We start from the raw sequence: 18,304 nt of genomic DNA on the forward strand, positions 1-18,304 counted from the left end.
TTATATATATAATTGAAATGAGCATTTTTTTTTCAATTTAATTAAAAACAAAATGTAAAAAAAGAAAAGAGATTATCTATTTCGTTCTAGTTAGACTATTAAACTTGTAGCAACGTTATGTATGTTAGAGCATGTTGAACATCAAAATTGATTCACATTGGAAATATTTAGTTTGTCATTTTTTTTTAAATATACTGATTTTTCTTAAAATAAATATTGCATGTGTTCTACAAAATAATACAAATTGTTGTGATTTACCAAATAGGGATCAAAATAGACCTATTATTTAATTATTTTTAAATTAACATTTAACATCAATATTATAATAAGTTTTTTTTTTATTGATATAAATTGCAACATATTATTTAATCTAATTATTTGATAAAAGTTTAAGAAAACTGTTATAGTAGTGGAGCAGTAAGAAATTAATTGATATGGAACGAAATAAATGTGAAAGACAGTATATTACATCTTATTATTTTGTAGGAAAGCTACTTTTTAAAAGTTGGTACATAAGTGATTCTCAAATGGTTAAAATTCTCCTAGGATTGCCTTTCACCCCCAAAAAGTTATATTAAACTACTCATGTTTTCCTTCTGAAAAAGAAAAAACCAAAAAACAAAATTAACATTCGAAGAAAATAGTTCTCTCAAATCAATACGCTAACACTCAAAAACATGATTGAAAGCCTTAGGCTATAAATAAATTACATTATTCATTCATGATCATCTCACGGATTAGTATCTCACTTTCTAAGTGTTTAAAAGAAATATTATACCCGAAACAGATGTACTATGGTACCACGCACGTAATCTTGTTTCTCCTATTCCTCCTCTGGCTGCCCATATTTTAAAGTAAAAAGATATTTGTTTTTAAGCACTTGAGATGTTAATCTATAGCAATTCTGACTCTCGCAAGTAGCACTTGATAACCAGGATACGAATCGCCAACAAAGTTGCCTGTCAAAGTGCATAAGTTTCACCAGATGCAATCTTTCAAACTCAACATTATGATACCACAAACATTGCTCTTATATGCAATTTTAGCATCAATTCGTTTATTTTCTATGTAAATTTAATTTAAACCATTAAAAAATCTGATTAAATCTGTTTCTCTATTACCTAGTAAGAAAAGAAATATGAGAAAAGAATGACAAGTCAAGTAAATTTAGTCATTTATTATGAATAAGGGAGTGTTTGGAGAGTTGGAATGCAATCAGGATTACTAGAAATTAAAGGAGTGTTGGAAAGCATGAGTAATTGAAGATGAAACGAAAATAAGATTGTAAGATGTGAAAAAAGTGAGAAATAGGATTATTTTGAAGACTCTCCAAACGAAATGAGTTTTATATTACAAATTGGACACAAAGTGCTCAATTGAAACACTACAATACAAACATGTCCCATTACGACTCACCAACCACCCCCTAAATAAATAGTATAACCAACTCAGAAAACAAATCTATATGATAAACTCTAACATTGACTGAAAATTAATCTTAAAAACTAAAAGCACTTCCTCCTTTCTCCTTTGTACAAGAGAGATTGATAAAATGAATTAAATTAGCACATGATTCATAAGAATACCCCTTTCCAGAAAAGTAAAGATTAACTAACACATACCTGAACATCTCATCCTCAATCGTGTGGTTCCTCGTCGCCACCGCTATTAACCAGCTGAATGATTAATCAAGAAAAGTTTAATATAAATATTAAAATAGCTGGTATGGATTTTTTACAGGAGACAGACAAATAACACCAGATTTAGATATATACATATATATTTTGAAAAGGTATTGTAATTCAACTTGGGGTTGGGGGATTTGAACCTGAGAACTCTCGTCCTCGAGTACAAACATGTGTCAGTTGAGTTAAGCTAATGTTGGCTAGATTTAGAGATATAGTTTAGTGAAGATCGAATGTCACTTACTAGTGAGCCAACTCTCTCATATGCTTCCATTACTTTTGGGTTTTCCTCGTCTTCATACCCCACTTGCAGTATTCTTGGTCCATTGATAGACCAGAATGCTCTCCGCCCAGCATCCTGGTAAGAGCAAAAAAAAAATTATGATACATTTGAACCAAAAACGTACACTTTTGACAGTAAGATGACAAACAAAATGAAAAGGGTCAAAATATGAGAATTTGCTCATCCTTCTAATTCATTAATAGATTACTAACTGATATCGTTATGTTCTAACCTCAAAACGATTTAAAACTATTTTCTAAACTTCAGGGATCAAATTATTAGTTTTTAAAAATTTCAAAATAGTCTTCTTGGTTTTCTTTTCGATGAAAATGACAACTTTCATTAAGAAAAAGTGAAAGAGAATATACAGGGAAACAAAGTCTTCTTTGTTGTTCTACAAAAGTATATTTTGTGGGCAAGTTTGTATTAAGCTTCTGAATAGGATCTGATTTTGCAGTTTTTTGCTTCCATTGACTTAAGGAACTGGAGCTTCTGAAGCAAATGGTGGCCGGATGAGTAGAGAAAGGATGAGGAAACGGGCTGGAGCTAGTGGATGAAGGAGGAAAGGGGAGAGAGGCAAGAGGAGAGAGAGGAGGGAGCATACTTACCCTTTTAATAGGATCTGATTCAACCCAATGATTCTTAGTTTGACAGGTCATCCATTCCTTTGTTGTCGGATCTCCTTGCATTTTAAGATGGCTTCTTTCCAATCACTTAGAGAAAGCTTTGTTTTACATTTTTTGTATCCGTTGGAAATAAGGGGCTTTGTTGATACTTTATAGCCTCGAGGGAAGTTTAGTATTTTACTTTATCCTAACTTTATTTCTTTTTTTTGTATTAGGGCTTGCTACAGCATGTAAAGTTGTCCTCTCTTGTAACTTTCATTGTGAGTGAAAATAATAAAAAGACTCTCTATCGTGGTTTTTCTCCCGGTTGTAGGCTTTTCTACGTAAACCTTGGGCTCTCTTTTCTACCGTTCAACAGTATATTTGAATTGGACTGGTGGTGTTTATCAGAATCTTTTCTTTTTGGTTTTTTTTTTTACCAGTTTTTCATTTCTTTCCAAACCAATCAAAAGTTTATGTTAACTTCTTATAGGATCAATAGAAAGTTGTCCTCCCATTAAGGTAGAGATGTCAGTGTTTGGAGGCAACAACTCTTTTGAGCCGGCAACAAGTACATCCAATTTCACAAATCGACAACTTGACAGATCCTTAAAAGTTAATTGTGGTTGCAGTAACTTTCAAAGCTATGGTGTTAAATTGGTACAAAGGAAGAAAAATCCTTCAAAGACCGAAACAACTTGAAAATCATGTTACTCGATTTCGCACATCCAAGGAGGGGAGTGTGTGTGGAAGATTCTTAGCAATTAAGCTCTAGAAAAGTACCAGAATATGTTTAAAACCTCGGTGGCCGTTGTTCTCACTTAAATGGGCAGTGTTGGAGGTCATTGATTAGAAGACATGATGAAGTCAGCCCAACATGTAGAGGACAGAACACATTTGGGTTGTGTTAAAGAAAGCAGATATCCCAAATACAAATAGTAAGGCCAGGTGATAAACCCAAAGCGCACTCAACAGTGAGAAATAATAGTAAGATGCTGCTGGAAATGACCCCATGTGCACAATTATGTGAACAAATGTCCCAGCCCAAACAATGAGGTGATAAAACTGATCAAGTGTGGAGGGAATAAAACTTCATTCCTTAGAAAGTCACCCGAGAGCTGAATGCACTCCTAACAACTATGGCAGATTATGAAGTGATCATGGGAGCACGGTTAGTCGTGGAAAAGGAGGGAGTTTGCAAGATCACAGTCCTCAACAATAAGGACCTAACAGTAGCAGGAAATTTGAATTAGGAGTTGGTGAGCTCCATACTTTGGGCAAGACGGAAGTTGATTGAAAATTATTGACAATGAAGGTTGGCAAGGGTCACGCCAAATGACTTTGAAGGGTGATTCTGCTTTAATGAAAGGCTGAAAGCCAATGTCACATTAAAGAAAATGACGAAGTCGTGGGAAGACAGTGACAAGAGTACCTTGTGGAGTTCAGAGCTTTGGAAGGGCCACTCACTAAGAGAATCAAACACTAGTTCTATAAACAGCATAATAATTGCTTACTGATTGAATAAATATGAAAGCATTTGAGATTTTTCGGAAGCCCTATCTCCACATTGGGATATTGACCACAATATCCATTTAGTAGAGGGCTTCCTTCGTATTGGAAGCAATAAACCAACGAAAACACTGAATTACGTGAAAACTTGAGTACTGAAAGAAAAACCACAGGTTTACTTTTCAAATTATTTTCTAATAATTACAAAAGGTACAAGAGAGGAATAAATAGAATAATATAATGAGTTAAAAAAGAAAAGAAATTTGGGACAAATCTTCCTATGGGCCAAGCCCACTAACTCTAATACTCTCCCTCAAGTTGGGACATAGACATCAACGAGGCCCAACTTGCTAACACAAAAGTCGAAGTTTAGTTTGAGAAACCCTTTGGTGAGAACATAAACAACCTGTTGGCTCGAAGGAACATACAAAATGGATATGCTCCCACTGTCATATCTTTCTTTGATGAAGTGCCGATCAATCTCAATATGTTTGTTTCTATCATGTTGAATTAGACTGATAGCAATACTAATAGTTGCTTTGTTATCACAAAATAGCTTCATTGGTGTCTCACACTCCTGATGAAGATTAGACAAGACTTTATGGAGCCAAATTTCCTCACATATCCCCAAACTCATAGCCAGTATTTAGTCTCCCCATTGCTCCTAGCCACAACACTTTCCTTCTTAATTCTCCAAGTTACAAGATTGCCCCATACAAAGGTACAGTAACTAGAGGTAGATTTTCTGTCAACAACAGATTCTGCCCAGTTTGAATCAGTATAGGTCTCAATCATTTTTCTGTCTATCTTTTTTAACATCAAAGGAAATATCCCATTTAAACTGGCTAACAACATTCACAACAAATGAAATATTTGGACGAGTATGGGATAAGTAAATCAATTTACCCATAAAGCGCTGATATTGTTCTTTTATCAACTAGAACATGATCACTTGAATTTCCTAGTTTACAATTTAATTCAATAGAGGCGTCAGAGGCCGACATCCCAGCATACCTGTCTCGGTCAGCAAATCAAGGGTGTATTTTCCCTGAGATACAGAGATGCCTTCTTTAGATTTGGCCACCTCCATTCCAAGGAAATTTTGATTTCCTAAGTTCTTGATTTCAAATTCATCGTACATTTTCTGTTTCAATTGATTAACTTCTGCCTGATCATCTCCAGATAAAACGATGTCATCAACATACACAATCAGAACTGCGATCTTCCCAGTCTTGGGGATCTTTGTAAACAAAGTATGATCTGAATAATCTGAATGCTCTTGATTGTACCCTCGGGACTTAACAAAGGTAGTGAACTTGTCAAACCATGCTCTGGGCGACTTTTTTTATACCATATACGGATTTCTGAAGTTTACACACTTGATGACCAAACTAGGCTTCAAATCCAGGTGAGCTCATGTAGGCTTCCTCCAGTAGATCTCCATTCAGAAAATCATTCTTAACATCCAGCTGGTATAGAGGTCAATCTTTTTCCAGAGCAACAGATAGCATGACTCTAACAATATTCAATTTAGAAATTGGGGGAAAAGTTTCTTAGTAGTCAACACCATAGTTTTGAGTAAACCTCTTTGCAACTAACCTTGCTAGTCAACACCATAGGTTTGAGTAAACCACTTGCAACTAACCTTGCCTTGTGTCTGTTAGGTGTTCCATCTGCTTTGTATTTGAGAGTGAACACTCGTTTGCATCCCACTGTTTTATTCTTTTCAAGAACCTTCATCTCTTCTTTGACAACATTCTTCCATTAAGGACACTTTAAAGCAGTGTGGATATTTTTCGATATTATGGTAGAATCAAGGATCGCTGTGAAAGCTCTAAACTGTAGAGAGAGATTATCATAGGAGACATAGTTACAAATGAGATATTTTGTACAAGACTTGATACCTTTTCTCAGTGCAATGGGAATGTCTAGGGAAGGATCATACACATCAAGTTTCCCCGAATGTCCCTCTTCATTACTACTAGTTTATGCTCTGACCTCAATTTTATCACTAGTGTCTTTTTCTTCCACATTTTCAGGAACAACAACATCGGACTTGTCATTCTCACTCATCTTATTATCAAGACAAGGTTTGGTAGGATTTTCCAGACCTTGATATTGAGAAGGTTCAGAGTTTCGGGCCAGGGAGCCGGCAGACTAGTAGTGGACCCAATTTCCTTTGTATGATTCCTCCTCTCGTACGTTTTCTAGAGAACTTGGTTTGTGAGTAGGACAATGGAATGAGGATCAGAGTAAGACACGGTACTAGGAGTAGGTTCAATAAACCTTAAGGTACAGTTAAACTCTTCACTCACACTCTCCCCCTAAAGATGGCTAATGGGAAAGAAGGTTCGGTCCTCACAGAAAGTAACATCCATAGTGATAAAGTATTTCCTGGACGGAGAATGAAAGCATTTATAATAGCATTGATGAAGGGGATACCCAACAAACACACGTGCTTAAGCCCAAGAGGTAAATTTGGTCTGTTTAGAGCCGAAATTATGGACATATGCAGTACACCCAAACACACGAAGGGGAATCTCAGAAATTAAACGAGTAGAAGGGTATGCCTCCTTGAAACAATCTAAGGGAGTCTGAAGGTGGAGAACACGAGAAGGCATTCTGTTGATTCGATAAGTTGCTGCAAGAATAGCATCTCCCCACAGATATGAAGGAAGGGAAGTAGATAGCATAAGAGAATGAGCTACTTCCAAAAGATGACAGTTTTTTCGCTCAGGCACCCCATTTTGTTAAGGGGTGTGGGTGAACGAGCTTTAGTGAACAATTTCCTTGGAGGCTAGGAACTCACTAAATTATGGTTTTGGAATTCCCAACCATTATCACTCCGAATAATTGCAATTTTTGTATTGAATTGTGTTTCAATGGTGTGATAGAAGTTTTGGAAAACAGAGGAAGCTTCAGATTTATCTATGATAAGGAAGACCAAGGTAAGGCGGGTATGATCATCAATGAAAGTAGCAAACCACCGTTTTCCATAGGAGGTAGTGACCTTAGATGGGCCCCAAATGTCACTATGAATAAAGGTAAATGGTTGTGTGGGTTTATATGGTTGTGAGGGAAATGAAACCCGACGTTTTGTTCAAATACACTCATCACAAGATAGAGAGGAGACATAAATTTTAGAAAACAGGTGGGGAAATAAATATTTCATATAATTAAAGTTCGGGTGGCGCAACCGAAAATGCCACAACATAGCATCATGTTTAGAAATACTAAAATAGGAAGACAGTAAATTAGTTCTAGAGATACTACTATTGGAGATGTAAAGTCCCCTACTATGTCGAGCAATGCCAGCTCACGTGATCTTGCTGATAGATAACAAATTATAAGAAAGCTTAGGCACATGCAAAACATTCTGGAGAGAGTCCTTCAAAAAGAACTATTTGTCCTTTGCCAGCAATCATGGCTAAAGAATCACTAACTATCTGAATTTTCTCATTACCGACACAAGGGGTATAAGAGACAAAATTCTCTGAAGAACTTGTCAAGTGATTTGTAGCCCCCGAGTCTAAAATCTAAGGATTCTTCCCATCAACACTAATAAGGCAAAGGGACTGAGGCATAGCTGATTGAGAAATGGCTCACAGAGTAGGAGGGTTGTTTTGGCTTGCAGTGGGGCTAGTAGGCTGAGAGATGTTGGCAGTCTCATTTATATAGGCATGCCTTGAGTTATGTTTCTCGTTGGAGGAACGTTTCTTACCTTCTGGGGGACGACCGTGGAGTTTCCAACACTAATCCTTGGTGTGCCACTGTTTCTTGCAATGCTCACATACAGGGATTGGTTTCCCGCTATTCTTCTCACTGTCATGGATAAAGGATCGAGCACTGAAGGCCGTCTGTATACTCATAGCATTCGTACGGTCTTCTTCAAGACAGACTTCATAGCACACTTCCATTAAGGAGGGAAGTGGTCTCTGTCTAAGCATACAACCACATACAATATCAATTTGAGATTAAGTCCTGCAAAGAAATCATAAATATGGTCAACTTCCTCAAGTTTAGCATATTGTATACCATCATTTGGCGTGTTCCAAACTGTCTCCCTACACAAATCTATCTCTTGCCAGAGAAGGGAGAGCTTATTGAAATAGGAGGTCATGTCCGGGGTTCCTTGCTTGCAATCGTGGTGGACCTGTTTCTTCAGTGTATACAATCGAGAGGCATTTTGATGCTTCAAGTAAAGTTTTTGAGTTGTATGCCATAAATCTTTACAAGTGACTGCGTAAAGTAAAGGCTTGCCGATTTGTGGTTCCATGCTATTAATCAGCATAAACCGAATGAAGGAGTCCTCCCCTTTTCAGAAGCGTTACAAGGCATCATCTGGTGGAGGACTAATAGTCTCCCTTCTCAAAAAGCCAAATTGGTGGTGATCCTCAAGGAACATCTTGATCGATTGGGACCAAGAAAAATAATTCTGACCATTTAATTTCTCCTCAGGAAAATTCCCTATAAAGGGTGCTATAGAACCAGATATGTAATTCGAAGACAAATTAGAGAATGAAGTTACCAGGTCCTTCAAATACATCGGTAGATAGATTGATTTAGACTGCACCGAGGATCCACCAACTTAAAAACCAGACTGAGTATACCCTCAATCAATCCTGGAACCATGAATATGTGGCTGCTGAAAAGTCTGAAAAGGCAACGGTGGGTGAACCGGGCAGTCCATAAACCAAGGGTAGCAGCAGTGCATGGGGGTGTGGATTGTCGGAAGCATATGGCGACTGGACTTGGGGATGACAAAGGAGAGAAGACAGGCTGGTTCATGGAGGTATTCGATGGCGGCGTGTGGGCAAACGCACCTGGTAGTTGTGATGCGTGGGCGACAGGTTGCGGCGCGTGAGGTTCATTCCCGAAACTGGGTTGTGCGGACTGCTCTGAGGGTGGCCCCCAAGTGACTGCCGGCATCCTCTGAATCTAATGGAGGAGTTTTTCCATGGCAGCGACGGCATCTTCCGTCTCTATTTGGGCTTCACCTATATAGATGTCTAGGGTTTTGTTGTTACCTAACTTTGATACCATATTGAAAGTGATAAACCAACAAAAAAACACCGAATTATGTGGAAACCCAAGTACTGGGAGAAAAACCAAGATTTTACTTCTCTTATTATTTTTTGATAATTACAAAAGGTACAAGAGGGGGGAATAAATAGAATAATACAATGAGTTAAAAAAGGACATAAATTTAGGGCAGACCTTCCTGTGGCCCAAGCCCATTACTCTAACACTTCTAATGTACAACCTTATCAATACTCATACACCCAAAAAAAACATGAAATTGAATGACTTGTAAATGAAATGTTGACTTCAAACATCATATAGTCCAATGTGCTACTCCAAAACCTATTGTGCTGGGTAAGGAAGATGGGGCATGAAGATTTTGTGTTGATTTTCGTGCTTTGAACAATAAAAAATGCAACGATTCCCAACAAATTTTTCATCCTCATTGTGGAGGAATTGTTAGCTAAGCCACAAGGATCGCATATCTACTCCAAAATTAACCTCAAGTTGGGTTACATCTTACTTAGTACATGAAAATGTCATGTGTGAGAGTACTAGTTAGACGTATATGGGCAAGATTAGAAGAACATTATTAGCAAGCTAAGGACATCATGGTAATTACATATGGGTGTCTTGGTTATAAGGCTGAGTGTAAGGGACCTAGAAGGGGTGGATCATCTTGGGGTGAGTTTCCATTGTGTGTGACTTCGGAGAAAGATATCCCTCCCAAAAGGCTATTATGCTGTAATTTTTGTCTTGATTTTGCTAATATTTGTAATTATTTATTTTCTTTTTAATATAAGAAACAAATTTCACTAAGAACAATATACAAAAAAAAGGGGCAATGGACTGTACCAAAGGGGTTACGAAAGATATCTACCATAGTTCAAAATAGATACGAGAGATTATAAAAGCTATACAAATATGTACATTTGACAATGCATAGTAAGATAGATAATATATATACTAAAAATCAGTATCAAAAGTGTTTTTTTTTATTGAAGAGGCAGTTATTTCTTTCCTTACAAGTAATCCATTAGAAAGCAAATAAGATACATCCACATAATCCTTTTTCATCAGCAAAATAGTAGCCCAATAGAGTGTATATCAGGAGATAAATTATCTCATTTGGATTCAGTTTTTGTTTGTTTAAATAATTAAAGAGGTAAAAAGTCTTAAGTTTCAAGAGGAAAGGCATTTCATTAAATTCAAAAGAAATGGAATTCTCTGAAACCTGTAATATGATCATGTATATGGCTTCCAATGCATGAACTCGAATTTCAGGATCATCAATTTGCTCACGCTCAATTGAAAGTGCAGTTCCAAGCTCAAGTGGCATTTTTGATGTATCCTCCTCCTTATAAACCTGCTCACAGAAATGCTATGATATAAATGCAATAACCATGAGAATTGTTGATGGGGAATATCAAGGTTGCTAACCCTTAAGAATATCTTAAAATATTCATTAAATACTCTCTTTGTTCCTCTTTCCTTCTATACCTATCTTCAAAGCTGACTTGTATTGTCCTTTTACTATTGCCTCTATTTCCTTCCTCGTACAAATCTTTTCTCTTTTAAATCTAAGGCTGTATTATTCCAACTTCCAAGAATATGATGAAAGAAAATATTACAATGGTAAAAACATAAAAGAATTAACCACATTGCCTTAAAAGGGACTTGAGAGTATGGGTTCAAATCTCATTGTAAAACCACCTACCTAGGATATTATTAGGCCGCCAATCATTCAGAAATATAAAAGGAGGAGCAAAAAGGTCATTAACCAGCATATAAATGATGGGGAAAATGATTGGGGAAAAGATCTTGACAGGTGGGGCCCACAGGTAGAGGAGGCCCCACCGGTAGAGGAGAGATATAAATAGAATGATATGGGGATTACAATAGATAGGGTTTATTTTGTGTAAAAAGCTGCTAAAGCTTAGGGGAGAGGTTTCCAGCCCTCTTGTTAGGATTCTACCCTTAAGGTGCTAGGTATGTTTTTGTCTTTTTGTTTGGATATTTTCTTGCTGAAATCATTTTGTTACATCTGATTTTGGTTAAGTAATATAATTAATAGAGTGCCACCTCTGGTTTTAGCCTTTTGTTAGGATTATTGAGTTATTTAAGGGTAGAATCCTAACAAATTGGTATCAGAGCCCGGAAATTTGGGGGTGGTGATGCGCTTGATGGCTCACAAACAGATGGATGTGAGATTAGAGGGGACGGAAAAGGAAGTTTTGGGCTTGAAAGAGATGATGCTTGAACTTAAGATGGTGGTCGACAGAATGGCAGAAGACATGAGAGAAAGCAATAGCCATAGACGCAAAGACGATTCGTGCACATCTGATGGTTCCGTATTGAAACTGAAGTCTGAATAGAAAGATGGGTGGTCTGGAGACCGTGATGGACAATGGAACAGTAACAGTGGACCAAAGCAAGTATAAGAAGCTTGAGATGCCTATGTTCGTGGGAGAAAACCCAAAGTCTTGGGTGTACAAGACTGTAACATTTTTTTTTAGATTAATGACTTACCAGAATCCGATAAGTTTAAGGTAGCAGTTCTGAGTTTTGGCCAAGACAGTTATGGGGATACGCTGGAGCAGAGAGTTGGGGGGCTAATGAATGGCTAGACAAATGGAAGGGCATGCCAGCGAGTGAAGCCACTTGGGAGTCGGGATACCAAATGAACCAACAATTTCCGACGTTTCACCTTGAGGACAAGGTGAATTTGGAACCCAGGGGTACTGTTAGGCCGCCAATCATCCACAAATGTAAAAGGAGGGGCAGAAAGGTCATTAACCAGAATATATATGCTGGGGAAATGATTGGGGAAAAAGATCTTGATAGGTAAGGCCCACGGGTAGAAGAGAGGATAAATAGAATGACATGGGGATTGCTGTAGGTAGGGTTTATTTTGTGTAAAAAGCTGCTAAAGCTAAGGGGAGAGGTTCTCAGCCCTCCATAAGGTGCTGGGTATTCTCTTGTCTTTTTGTTTGGATATTTTCTTGCTGAAATCACCTTAATGAACCAATGTTGTAGGTTTCAGTAGTTATCCCACAAAATTACTCAAGATGTGAGGAAGCAAGCTTAACACTATTTGATATCTTTTGAACTTGGCACATCACAAAATTACTCAAAATGTGAGTAATCAAATATATTTTGTAAAAAGTTAATGAGAAAAGGAGGTCGATAAAATCATTTTCTACTTCAATGTGGGGAGTTATAGAAACATGCCATCAAAAAGAGTAAATAGTTTGTGAAAACATGCAAATATTTCTAGAAACTGACTACAATCCTCCATATGAAGGATCCCTCGCGAAGGCAAAAAGGGGTAAGAGCATGTGCAGGTGGTTTTCAAAATCTTCAATGGTTTCATTCATAACTAGTAGAAATTTACTTATTTACTTATTCATTATTAGATCAATGTGGGCCTCTATGGTGAATTTTTATTGTTGCAGACATCCAAACAGGAAACGTTTAACATATTATGGCTACACGTGATGAGAAGATCCTTCAATTCATTAGAGCCCAAAAAGATGGACTTTTTCTGTATTTTATGTAAATAGTAGGGGCAGTTCTATTTACACTGATAACAACATTGCCTTTGATTCTAGGTTGATGGCCTTTCTACTGTATAAGAAACCCTAGCTGCAACTGCCTTGAAATGGAACACCCTAACTCCAAAAACGGAACCTAGTCCTAACACCAACCAAAATAGTTAGAGCCAAGGAAGCTTACACATAATTACCCCCAATTAGGAATAATCAAAGAGCTGTTGTAATCGAAATACTGGTTAGAAAGGGTGGGTAGCCTAGAAAGAGCCCATATTGCTAATGATAATCCAATATTCAATAAGACAGCATCTTCCAATTCCTCTCTGATAGAACACCAAGTAGTGTGTTCTATTTGTTCATTAAGCAACTAAACTATAACAAAATACAATACTCAAACCAGTCTTGAAAACACAGAACAAACAAGAACTATTACAGACAATAACCAAGTTCAAAATAAAACATCCAAACATCAAAAGTAAATTACGGTAATGGAAAACAACTTTCTAAGATTAAAGTAACTGAACTTCTGTTTTTCTTCTCTCCAGAAACTGATTAACCACCCCTATCTTCCCTTCCATCTTTCCCTTTTAACTCCCTTCCATGTAACTAACCGTGGTCCCCACTAAGGTGGTTTCCACTTCCTCCTTCATTTTCCTTCTCTTGTGCATGTGCAACTTCTCCCTTTCTCCTCCTACTATATTGTAGAATAATTGGTGGTCTATCACTCTCCTTCTAGAATACAACTCCAACAGTTAATAGCTGAGTAAAAAATGAACCCAGCTTTTAGAAGTCTAGAATATTGAACAATACTAGTTATTTTTCTTCTGAACTGTAGTCTACTGGTTGAGAGAACTCTTAAAGACTATAAAATAAAATAAAGGTTCATCTCTTCAGCTGCTACCTAATAATTGAAGTTGGAATGACCTATGAAACTTCTAAGAATTTACCAGGCTCCAGTTAAAAGAAGAAAAAAAATCCAATTTGAGACGTTTAAACAAAATAATAAACTGCAAACATAAGTTGAAAACTTCATAGAGAATGGATAGGTAAGAGCAGAGGATTTTTTTACAAGAGTAAGGTCTCCTGATCCCTGATTTCATAATAAAAATAGGAACATATCAAAAAAGACTAAAGACAATGAAATAAACTAGAATTAACATGGTATCCCAACTTACACAATTATTGTTGAATCGAAAAATCGATTAAAATTCAAGGATAAAGAAAAAAGTAAATAAAAGAGACTTGAATCCCCCAACCCATGAGTTGAACTAAAAAACTAATAATAATAAAATTCAAGTTTGTTTCTTTCGTCTCTAACTTTGAAAATATCAATTTTGGTCTTTGAACTTTTTAATTTGTTCCAACTTGTTTCATTTTGGTCACTAAGACGAAAAAATATTACCTTGTTACCAGCAACAGGGAGAAGTAAAGCTGGCCAAAGGAACTCAGCTATCAAGAGTAAATTTTGTAGTTGATCTTCTGCTTCAAAGCAGCAATTTCTGAGAGTTCCAAATACCTTAAACAAGAAAATTGCATGAAGACATGAGCCTGGTGATCCCATAGGCTGAAGATATACTTTGACTATATCGAAAGTGTAACTGATTGAACAATACATATATACTTGGCATCTGAGCTGGAATAAGTAATTAACCAATCACAGTCATGGCTTAGTTTCCAAAATTACCAAAGAATGTAAAAGTAATAATATAGTACCAATCGTGTAAATCAAACAATATGTAACCTAGTTTTAGGCCTTTTTATTTTTGGTTGTCTTTTTAGTCGTCATTGGAAGCTTGTATTCTTGAACATTAATCGATAGCAATGAAAAATTGTTTCTTGTTAAAAATAGATATCCATTGGACTTACTCCATTCTTCCGCAGTTGACTATTTGAATCATACTGCCTAATTATCTGCTTCAAAAGTCCCCGATTAGGATCAAGCAAAAGCTTCCTTCCAGCTTCCTTCTTTGATATATTTACCAGTATGGAAGCGACGTGCTCAAAGGGATCATCTAGTAGAGAACCAATTTAAAATGTCAAATGAACGCTGAAAACTTTAAATGATTAATGTTGAAATGTGATAAACTGTAAATGACAGGATGCCAATGTTAGGTTAAGGCTGCAGAGGATTTGGCCTTGAAGCATTGCAATTATTATTATTATTATATTTTTCTGTTTTCTAGAAGGACTAAATACTCATTTCGAAATGCAGCACAGTAAATTAAGTTGGTAACACCACTACACATAGAGATCTTTAAGAAGCAAAGATAACCAAAAAACCTTGCAACCAAAGATATTAAAAATTTAAATTATAAATATAGAGCCCAATATTCTTGAAAAATAAATATTGTCCAAAGCAAGCTGCATTAGAGAAGAAGCAAGGCATACCTCTAGATTCACTTGCTGAACGACAAAATGATCTGACAATCTTCATGACATAGAGACCTTGCATCTTGTCATCTCCAGTCTATGAAGCAGAATTGATAACCATAAGAACTATTTTTTCATTTCATAAAGATCACAAAAGTCTAACTAAGCTATTAGCAAAGGAAATGCTTAAACTATAGCATTCAAACTTTCCCAAACAAATTTCAACAAAAATAGCTCATCTGAACATCAACAGAAGAAAAGGCCACTCTAGCAATGTGGCACACCTGAAGTAATGAAGCAATACCCGCATCCAACTGTGTTAGATTAACCAGAAGCATTACTAGCAACTGGCTAATGCTAGAGTCCACATTATACAAAAGATTCATAGCTTCTCCAATCAGTCCCAAGTTTATCATCTTTCCAGCCAGATCAGAATTTTGTGAAAGATTTACAAGAGCTTCAGCTGCACGTTCTGCAACATCCTGAAATAATAGACAATATATCTCACTGTAGAATTGGAAATGTTCTATGAGTCACATTTTCCAGATATTTTGAACCATACCGAACCAATGGATAGCCAAATTCCTATAATTGATTATAATTATATCTATTATCAAATACATTTTACAACAGAAAGCCATATTCTTAATGATGCAAATGAAATTGAAATGCTAAATCACATTAGTGTGAAACATGAGTTATATTTAAACCATAAATATAATTAGCAGAAAACATTATGACAACTTTTGCCTGCCTATCAAATAATCAGGTAGCTTAGCACTGTGTCATGCTAACAGGAAGTTGGGAAGAATAAAATCGATGTTTATTATGACTGCATGGTCAATAAAAACCCTCCGAGATGCTCAATTGTTTGCTAATACATTCTTTAGTACAAATGGATATGTTAATTAAAAATCATTCATCCAACATAATACAAAGTATACATATAGAAACAGTGTTGATAACCTTTTGTCTATAAAGAAGATGATAGATTAAAGCTCACCTTTTGTTCTTTCAAGAGTCGAGCTAACGATGGCAGCAGGACGTCGGGATACTTGGCAAGAGACTGCATCCCATCCTCAGACCCAGTTAGACCTTGAACAATGTCTATGGCCGCTTTCCTCAACTATTGAGCCAAAAAATGGAAGTCTGTCAATAATATGTAAAATTCTAAAACCAAGTTGTGATCACAGGGAAACGAGATTTGCAATCAACAGAAGCAAACACGGTATTCCCACACCATATAAAGAAACTTCCCACAATCAACTTTCGTTAAAAAGAAGGAAAAACTGTCACAAATGTGGAATATAACTTCACAAACACTTGAAGCATGAAAAGAATCACCTAATCCTAACCAAGTGAAACAGAGCAAGAAGATGTAAATTGAAATTGAAGCAATAAAATCATGGATTTTGATTAAAATTGAAGCAGTATAAGCTGCATCTGACCAGGTAATCGACTTAATAGAAAATGTCTGTCCGAAAATCCTTCATCGACAACGAAAAAGATGGAGAATGGTTGAATAGCGAAGAAACTTACTTGAGGGGAAGGAGAGGAAAGAAACTGTATCAATTCTTCGAGTTCAGTCGCCATATGCTGTCTGTAGCTGAAGCAGTGTGGTTTCTTCTTCTTCTTCGTTAGTTGGGTGGTGGTATTGCCCTGTTTCAAATTGCAAAACGTTTACAAAGTAGGTTTTAGCCTTTAGTTTTCTTTTGCAAAATTTTAATATACGCTTTTTCAAAAAATAGAACCATCTAAAAATATTTACACCGTCTAAAACAATTTTGAAAAATGAAAAAGTCAGTCGAGCGTGAAATATAAAAAATACTTTCGTCAATATGCGATTAATCGATCACATGCTTATGAGTGATCTTCTCTTCTAAACGATCATGATATACGATCGTGTAAATAGTGATACACGATCGTGTAGATTATTTTAAACAATGATGAAAAAGCTCCAAATTTAAACGGATAATAAACTCGACAAGAAAGCTTCAAATATAAACGATCGTTTAGATTATACAACATCGTGTAGTGCAGTTTGAACGATAAGGAAAAAAAACTCAAATTTAAACGATTGGATAATAAACTATAATAAACTCTAAACAAATGTGATAAAGCTTCAAATATAAATAATCGTTTAACATATTTTGAATGATCATCAAATATGTATGCTCGATCGTTTATCCTTATATAAACGACTGTCTTGAAAAGCTGAATAGAAGCCAAACCAATCATGCATAGTTACATAAATATGATCCAAATCAATGCAATAGAAAAAGGAACCCTCTTCTTCACAATTTTTCTCTTTTTCACACTGCTTCTTCTTCTTCACACCATTTTCACCGTACATCTTCTTCTTCATCGTTCATTTTCACCTACCTTCTTCCAAAGATCTATCTTCTGAAATTACTTTTTCGACATTCCATTTGTTGTTTAATATTTTGATTCTACCAAATCTATCTCGATCTATCTTTGATACAAAAAGATTTTGAATGTATCTTCGTTTCATTTAATTTAATAACCACTCTTACTCTATGTAACTTAACCCTAATTTTTCTTTTTGTATATAGATGGTGAGCAAAAAGAAAACAACATCAACTAGCAAAGCAATCAAATCTAAAGGAAAGATAGAATAAAAACAAATGAAAATGAAAAATAAGGGTAAATAACAAAATAGAATGCCAATGTTTATATGTATAGTGCTCCATCTTTGTTTATATTTGTCTATCTTTGTCTGATTGCTCTGTCTTTGTTAATATCCATCTTAATAGTGTTGTATATTTGTTTATATTTTTCTATCTTTGCTATATTTTTGTAAATATCTATTTGTGTAGTGCTCTATCTTGATATATCTTTGTTAATGTCTATTTGTTAGCACTAGCTCTTGGTTTATAACATACTGTTTATTATATCTTTGTTAATGTCTATTTGTTAGCACTAGCTCTTGGTTTATAACATACTGTTTATTATATCTTTTCCAAATGTCAAATACCATCCAAATGACTTAATTATGGAAGATGAATACAAAAATCTTAGAATTATTGTATACTACAGTTTAGAAACATTAAATCTAATAAAATCAAGAATAAACCAAAGAATTCTTTATAGAGTTTTAGTCCTCTTGGCCACTTCCTCAACATTAAAATGGCCAAAATACCAACAAAATTTCTGAATTATTTAATAAGCAATGCTATACTAAAAAGTTCAATGGTACTTGATTTCAAATTCAATGAACATATAACAAAATTTGGGCTGAAAGAATTTTGTTTGGTCAAA

The 18,304-nt window shown here is 35.7% G+C and overlaps 1 protein-coding gene and 1 long non-coding RNA gene across 4 annotated transcripts; one reads left to right on the top strand and one right to left on the bottom strand.

The window, feature by feature from the left end:
• Positions 1-445: 445 nt before the first annotated feature.
• Positions 446-16,710, bottom strand: LOC101207484 (protein HGH1 homolog). Of its 3 annotated transcripts, XM_011660852.2 has the most exons (10): positions 16,565-16,710; positions 16,029-16,151; positions 15,310-15,507; positions 15,044-15,122; positions 14,522-14,667; positions 14,058-14,171; positions 10,339-10,470; positions 1,930-2,043; positions 1,623-1,676; positions 446-959 (listed from the first exon to the last, which is right to left on the bottom strand). In XM_011660852.2, exons 1-9 carry the CDS (start codon positions 16,616-16,618, stop codon positions 1,638-1,640), a joined length of 999 nt encoding a protein of 332 aa, XP_011659154.1. In that variant the 5' UTR covers positions 16,619-16,710; the 3' UTR covers positions 446-959; positions 1,623-1,637. The 3 variants fall into 3 exon arrangements, with proteins under 3 accessions (XP_011659154.1, XP_031744985.1, XP_031744984.1); XM_031889125.1 differs by lacking the exon at positions 15,310-15,507; XM_031889124.1 differs by lacking the exons at positions 446-959; positions 1,623-1,676; positions 1,930-2,043; positions 10,339-10,470 and adding an exon at positions 12,939-13,387.
• LOC116405206 lies at positions 11,023-12,312 on the top strand. Its single transcript, XR_004218371.1, has 2 exons — positions 11,023-11,093; positions 11,199-12,312. It is a non-coding gene; the product is annotated as an uncharacterized LOC116405206 (long non-coding RNA).
• Positions 16,711-18,304: the final 1,594 nt, after the last annotated feature.

Source organism: Cucumis sativus, chromosome 7, assembly GCF_000004075.3.
Source record: "Cucumis sativus cultivar 9930 chromosome 7, Cucumber_9930_V3, whole genome shotgun sequence".
In the NCBI taxonomy this organism is placed as follows: Eukaryota; Viridiplantae; Streptophyta; class Magnoliopsida; order Cucurbitales; family Cucurbitaceae; genus Cucumis; species Cucumis sativus.

Bases quoted from the DNA above. Each gene is read 5' to 3' on its own strand.
- LOC101207484 (XM_011660852.2), bottom strand. From the start codon at position 16,618: ATGGCGACTGAACTCGAAGAATTGATACAGTTTCTTTCCTCTCCTTCC. The intron at 16,152-16,564 runs GTAAGTTTCTTC...TTGGCTCAATAG, and splicing joins TTTCCTCTCCTTCCCCTCAA to TTGAGGAAAGCGGCCATAGA. The intron at 14,668-15,043 runs GTATGCCTTGCT...GTTCTCTACTAG, and splicing joins TTCAGCAAGTGAATCTAGAG to ATGATCCCTTTGAGCACGTC.